Source organism: Mus pahari, chromosome 6 (assembly GCF_900095145.1).
Source record: "Mus pahari chromosome 6, PAHARI_EIJ_v1.1, whole genome shotgun sequence".
Classification (NCBI taxonomy): Eukaryota; Metazoa; Chordata; class Mammalia; order Rodentia; family Muridae; genus Mus; species Mus pahari.
Genome location: NC_034595.1, coordinates 60,048,706 through 60,054,247, shown reverse-complemented (window position 1 = coordinate 60,054,247; position 5,542 = coordinate 60,048,706). Strand labels below are relative to the sequence as shown.

General features: G+C 42.3%; 1 protein-coding gene across 4 annotated transcripts in view; it reads right to left on the bottom strand.

Annotated features, from left to right (window-relative positions):
• Positions 1 to 3,624: 3,624 nt before the first annotated feature.
• The window catches only part of LOC110323460 (calreticulin-like), a 59,597-nt gene continuing 57,679 nt past the window's right edge, over positions 3,625 to 5,542 (bottom strand). For 3 of the 4 annotated variants that reach the window (XM_021200687.2, XM_021200690.1, XM_021200691.1), the window contains exon 9: positions 3,625 to 4,445. In XM_021200687.2, coding sequence (XP_021056346.2) covers positions 4,194 to 4,445 — 252 coding nt within the window. In that variant the 3' untranslated portion in view covers positions 3,625 to 4,193. The remainder of the gene's footprint in view (positions 4,446 to 5,542) is intronic. The other variant, XM_021200688.1, reaches the window with a different exon arrangement.

Sequence of the window (5,542 nt, the reverse complement as noted above, 5' to 3'; positions counted from 1 at the left end):
AGGGAGGGAGGGAGGGAGGGAGGGAGGGAGGGAGGGAGGAAGGGAGGAAGGGAAGGAGGGCTGAGTACCTCCAAGAGAGAAGTAGGCAGAGAAGGGTAGCCTGCCCTGAGGCAGGCTGAGTCTCAGGTGGATCCTGTCTGAGGAAGCAGAAAATGTGCTGATGTCAGTCAGGGAAGTCCAAAGGTTATTGAGAACTGAGAGACAAATCTGACTCAAAGAAGCTAGACCACAGAAGCAGGGATGGGGGTATGGTGACACACACACTGTTAGTCCCAGCAGAGGCAGGTGGATCTCTGTGGCTACATTTTGAATTGCAGGCCAGCCAGGGCTGTAAAGAGAAATGCTGCCTATAAAGAGAGAAGAAAAGAAAGAAAGAAAGAAAGAAAGAGAGAGAGAGAGAGAGAGAGAGAGAGAGAGAGAGAGAGAGAGAGAGAGAGAAAGAGAAAGAGAAAGAGAAAGAGAAAGAGAAAGAGAAAGAGAAAGAAGGAAGGAAGGAAGGAAGGAAGGAAGGAAGGAAGGAAGGAAGGAAGGAAGGGCAGATAGGAAGTATGAAGAGGAAGGAAGCTCCTAAGGTGCTGGAAACCGCAGAAGAACCAGCCGGCAGGTGAGTCCTCTGCAGAGAAATAGATAAGTAGATCACACTGACTGGCTGGAACCTGAAGGGCTTTGAAGGTAAAGACAGGAAGAGATCAAGATTCTTGCTGATAAACTCAGAAAGAAGCAGATATTTGCTGTGTTTGCTGAGAGGTTGTTAAATAAACTGAAAAGACAGTTGGCGACTTGGAGGGTAAGCTGAATTGCACAGAAGGGAACACTTGTGTACACAAAGGTCCAGGCTCCAGCAGGCGTGAAGGGAGCGCAGAGCTCCTAGTGCTTGCTCTCAGGCTGTGGATGAGTGGCAGCGTGTGTCTGCCTGCCTGCCACTCCTTGCTCTGAGTCTGACTCTCCTGACACTTGCTAGAAGCTGACCTTGAAACAGAGGGGTGATCTTGGGAAGACTGCTTTCTCCCTTGCCGCTTCCTCTGTCCTCTGCCCCTTGTGGCTTTCTTACCAGCTTGCTTCTGCTTCTTCTCGGAGATGCCAGCTTGGCTAGAGGCTGAGTTCTTTGGGGGAGCATTTAGAGAATGCAAACATAATGCAAAAATGTCTTTAGAGTGCATGGTATGGGGTTGGACAGATGGCTCAGCAGCAGTCCAATTCCCAGCACTCATGTGGTGGCTCCCAACAATCTGTACCTCTAGATCCAAGGGACCTGATGTCCTCTACTGGGCTTTACCTGCACCAGGCACACAAGTGGTGGGCAAACATCCGTGCAGGTAAAACACCTATATACATAAAATAAAACGTTTCCATTTAATTTTAAGAAGCATTCTGTAACATACACATTTTGTAATGGCTTTGTGGTCATTGTCTTATTATTTTACAGCATGCCTTTACAGCTTAGAAGCAGCAATCTAATTTCTTTCTTCTTTGTAGAAGATGTCTTTTCAGCCTAATGCATACTATCTTCTCCATAGAGGAAGAAGACAGGTATGGCCTTCTTTACTGACAACCAAAAAAAGCCCAGGCAGAGACTCCATCTTGGGAAACCTTGCTACTATGTACAAGGCCAGGTCAAATAGGAAAGGGAATTCTAGGAAGAGTTAGCCCGAACAAAACAAATACTGCATTGTTAAGGTCCTAGCTTTAGGTATCTTTGGACAACCTTAGTTTTTACTTTATTCATTAGAAGTAATCAAATTAAGATAAAGAGACCTCTGAGACCCAGCCCTTAGTTCTTCCAGTACTAGGGTCCTGTTCACATTAGATACACACTCTGTCACTCATCCACAGCCCTCAGAGCAAGTTTGTTTCATGTCTCTCCCCTTTCTCACTGCTCACAGAGAGTATCGCGTGCACTTTAATGCTGAGGGGACCATTGCATGCTCTCCCGACTGCTTCAGTGGAAGAAAAACTGGTTTGTGCCACAGAATTAGCTGCATAAAGCTCCTCTCTTCACCCTTGTCTGGGTCTGAGCTGCTATCTCAAAAGTGATGTCCCAATGTGCTTGGTATCAAGCAGTTCCAGAGAGATCTTAGTCAGCTCATGTACAATATCTTAAAACTTGATATTATTTTGAAACTGCCTTTTGTGGGTTGGTGTGCCTTGGCCACCACCCCAACCCCCCATGCCCCGCCCCAGGCTATGAAAACTCTCTACAGTCTATGGGCTGGCAGGTGCTAATCTTTCCAAGTTTCTTTCCACACCCAACTGCCACTTAAAATTGTTTTTAAAATATTTATTAATTTATATGTATATATACTGCATATGTGTAGAAGTCAGAAGACAATTTACAAGAGTTGGTTCTTTCTACCATGTGAAACTCGGAGATGAAACTCATGTTTTAATGGTTAGCTTCTTTTTTACTCAACGTACTGTCTCCTAATCTAGAATATTCTAAAAATCCAAGACCCACCACTAGGAGCTGAGCAGTTTTTGCATGCATGCAATTCCAGCACTCAAAGGCTGAGGTATGAGGAAGTTCAAAGCCAGTATATGTTTCATAGTAAACTCTCTGCCAATCAGGGCAACAGGGTGAGACTGTGGGAACCTGTCTCAAATGAGGATTAAAGTGCTCATGTATAGCCGGGCCTGGTGGCACAGGCCTTTAATCCCAGCACTCGGGAGGCAGAGGCAGGCAGATTTCTGAGTTCGAGGCCAGCCTGGTCTACCAAGTGAGTTCCAGGACAGCCAGGGCTATACAGAGAAACCCTGTCTCGAAAAACCAAAAAAAAAAAAAAAAAAGTGCTCATGTATACATGTATACAAATGCCAAAGGATAAATAAAAGATATTCTTTTAAAAATGAAACGTTTAGTTTTTCTAAGAAACAAAACAAGCTGACTAGGTCCCAGCTTCCAGGGAGGAAGGAGGAACTTCCTGCCACTCTCACTGATCTGATGACTCCACTTCCTGTTATCCAGGCTCCTTGTGCTTTAACTGCAAATCTGTTCTACATTTTCTTGTGTTCTTCAATACCTGGCTCAAAGGTTACTGTCTTTATGAAGTTGTCTCTGAAACCTGCAGGCATAGGCAGAGTGAGTTGATGGTTTGGTTGGTTGGTTGGTTGCTTTTTTGAGATAGGGTCTTAGTCCAGGTTGGCCTTGAGGTCACTATGTAGTTGAGGATAGGGGTTCATGCTTTCCTGTGGATATTTAGTGAGTACCTTGATTTGTGTTTGTAACCCTAGAGTTTACTGGTTCCTTAACTGTTGGATTAAAACAAAACCAAACTAAAAGGATATAAGGACATTACTTCCATGTAACAGGTTATGTACTGTCTGTATTTTGTACTAGTAGATATTCATTCAAATAGCCTGGTGCAGTAGAAGGCTAAACTTTTCAGCCAGATGAACCTGAGATCAGATCCTGGCCCGCCCCTTACTGACTGACCCTGAACAAGTTTCTGTGTCTGTAACATGAAGATAGCAATGGTCTCTGCAGTGACCTCTGTAAGACTGAATAGATGCATTGTAGGCACACCGCGAATTTGTGGGAAAATACTTTCTAATCTATAAAGAACTACAAGAACGCAAGAGATAATGATGCTGTGAGCCGGTGGAACAAAAAAGATAGAAATAAGACAAGCAAACTTGCAAACAAGTAACAGTTGTTTAAACATAAGGCAAGAACAGCAGGCAAACAAAGTGACTTTCTTGAAGTATTTTTCCAAATGTTTAAAGGATGTTCTGATTTTGGCTTTAGGAGTTTAATACATTCAAAAAAGGAAACATTGGGTACAACTGTTAGCACTACCCCGTAAATACTAAGAATTGCATATATTTAAGCAAAAGAAAAACCCCAGTTGAAACTAAGATCCAAATTTATATAGAAACTTATTTACCAACAATTAATTTCATAAACACCATGATAATGATAGTAGTTTTAACTACTACATTTTTTTTTTTTACAATGTATTTACTTTGGGCACTTTATAGGCATTACCTCATTCAGTCCCTAGGGCCATTTCATGAGATAAAATTATCATTCCCTTTCTACCAGTGAGCAAATAGAGCAGGGAAGGGGAGTAGAAATATAAATTCAAAGTTTATCTAAAAAGAATGAGTCATTTTACTTTCCATAATTTGCTAAGCACGTGCCCATTTCCCTTTCTAAGCACCGTTTCTGACTTCTGCCATACCCAGTGTCTCTGCAGTTACAGTTCATCCTTCTGATCAAAGTGGACTCCCTTTTGGTCCAGAGATGCCCTCTCTGCACTGCCTTCCTGCTTGGGTCTTTCCTCTGCTTCCTCCTCGTCATCCTCTTCAGCGTCCTCCTCATCCTCCTCATCTAGTCCCCAGACGTCCTCTTGCCTGGCTCTCTCCTTTTCCCTCTTCTTCTTGGTCTCCTCCGCCTCCTTCTGTTTCTCCATTTCCTCATACAGCTCTCTCCACTGCTGCTCCACATCCTGTTTAAAATGTGGGATTTCAAAGTTTCACAGATGAAGTAAACAGCCCATTTTAGAAACATCTGTTGTCTTCCTGTTGGCTTCAAGGTTTCTAGGATGGTGTTTATTTACATATAAATTTCAGTGCCTCTGGGGTAGCTGTCTGGGTGTTGATATATTTCATTTGTAAATAAAATTGATTTAAAGCTAGGCTTACTGTTGTATACCCATAATCCTAGCACCTGGGAGGTGGAGGCAGGGTCAGGACTTCAAGGTTATCCTCTGCTAGACAAGGAATTTAGGGGTTACCTAAGACCTTATCTCAAAATGAAACAAAAAGTAAAATAATTTTTAAAATATAAAGTGGACTGGCAAGACGAGTAAAGGTAACAGTGCCTGACACCAAGCCCAAAGCTCTGAGTTTGTTCCCTGGACTCATGTAGCAGAAGGAGAGAACCAACTGCACAGGTTGTCCTCTGACCTCCAATACTGTGGCATATGCATGCACTCAGACTTAGTAATATGTAACATTATACTAAATATCATAAGTGTAATACAAATTTTAAGAATCAATTCATTTTAAAAATTCAATAGAATACTAAAATAAACTAATCCATCCTCTATTATTAGATACCTATTACTCACCCTAGGTTAAACAATATTTGTGTGTTATTTGTATTCCTCACAATGATGCATCAGGTCACGTATCCCACCTTCGATAAGGGCTATCTAATGTTTGGAATTCTTTCTAATTCATTCACTTGCTTATTTTGTTCTTGAGACAGGGTCTTGCTATATAGTCCAGAAATGGCTTGGAATGCTTTCTTTGTTTCTTTTATTTATTTATTTATTTATTTATTTATTTATTTATTTATTTATTTTTGAGATAAGCTCTCTCTATAGAGCCCCAGCTGTCCTGGAACTCACTATGTAGACCAGGCTGGGCTCAAACTCTCAGAGACCCACCTGAGAGTGCTGGGATCTAAGATGCACACCACTGTGTCCAAACCTTGAATTCTTTTTTTTTTTTTGAGACAGGGTTTCTCTGTATAGCCCTGGCTGTCCTGGAACTCACTTTGTAGACCAGGCTGGCCTCGAACTCAGAAATTCGCCTGCCT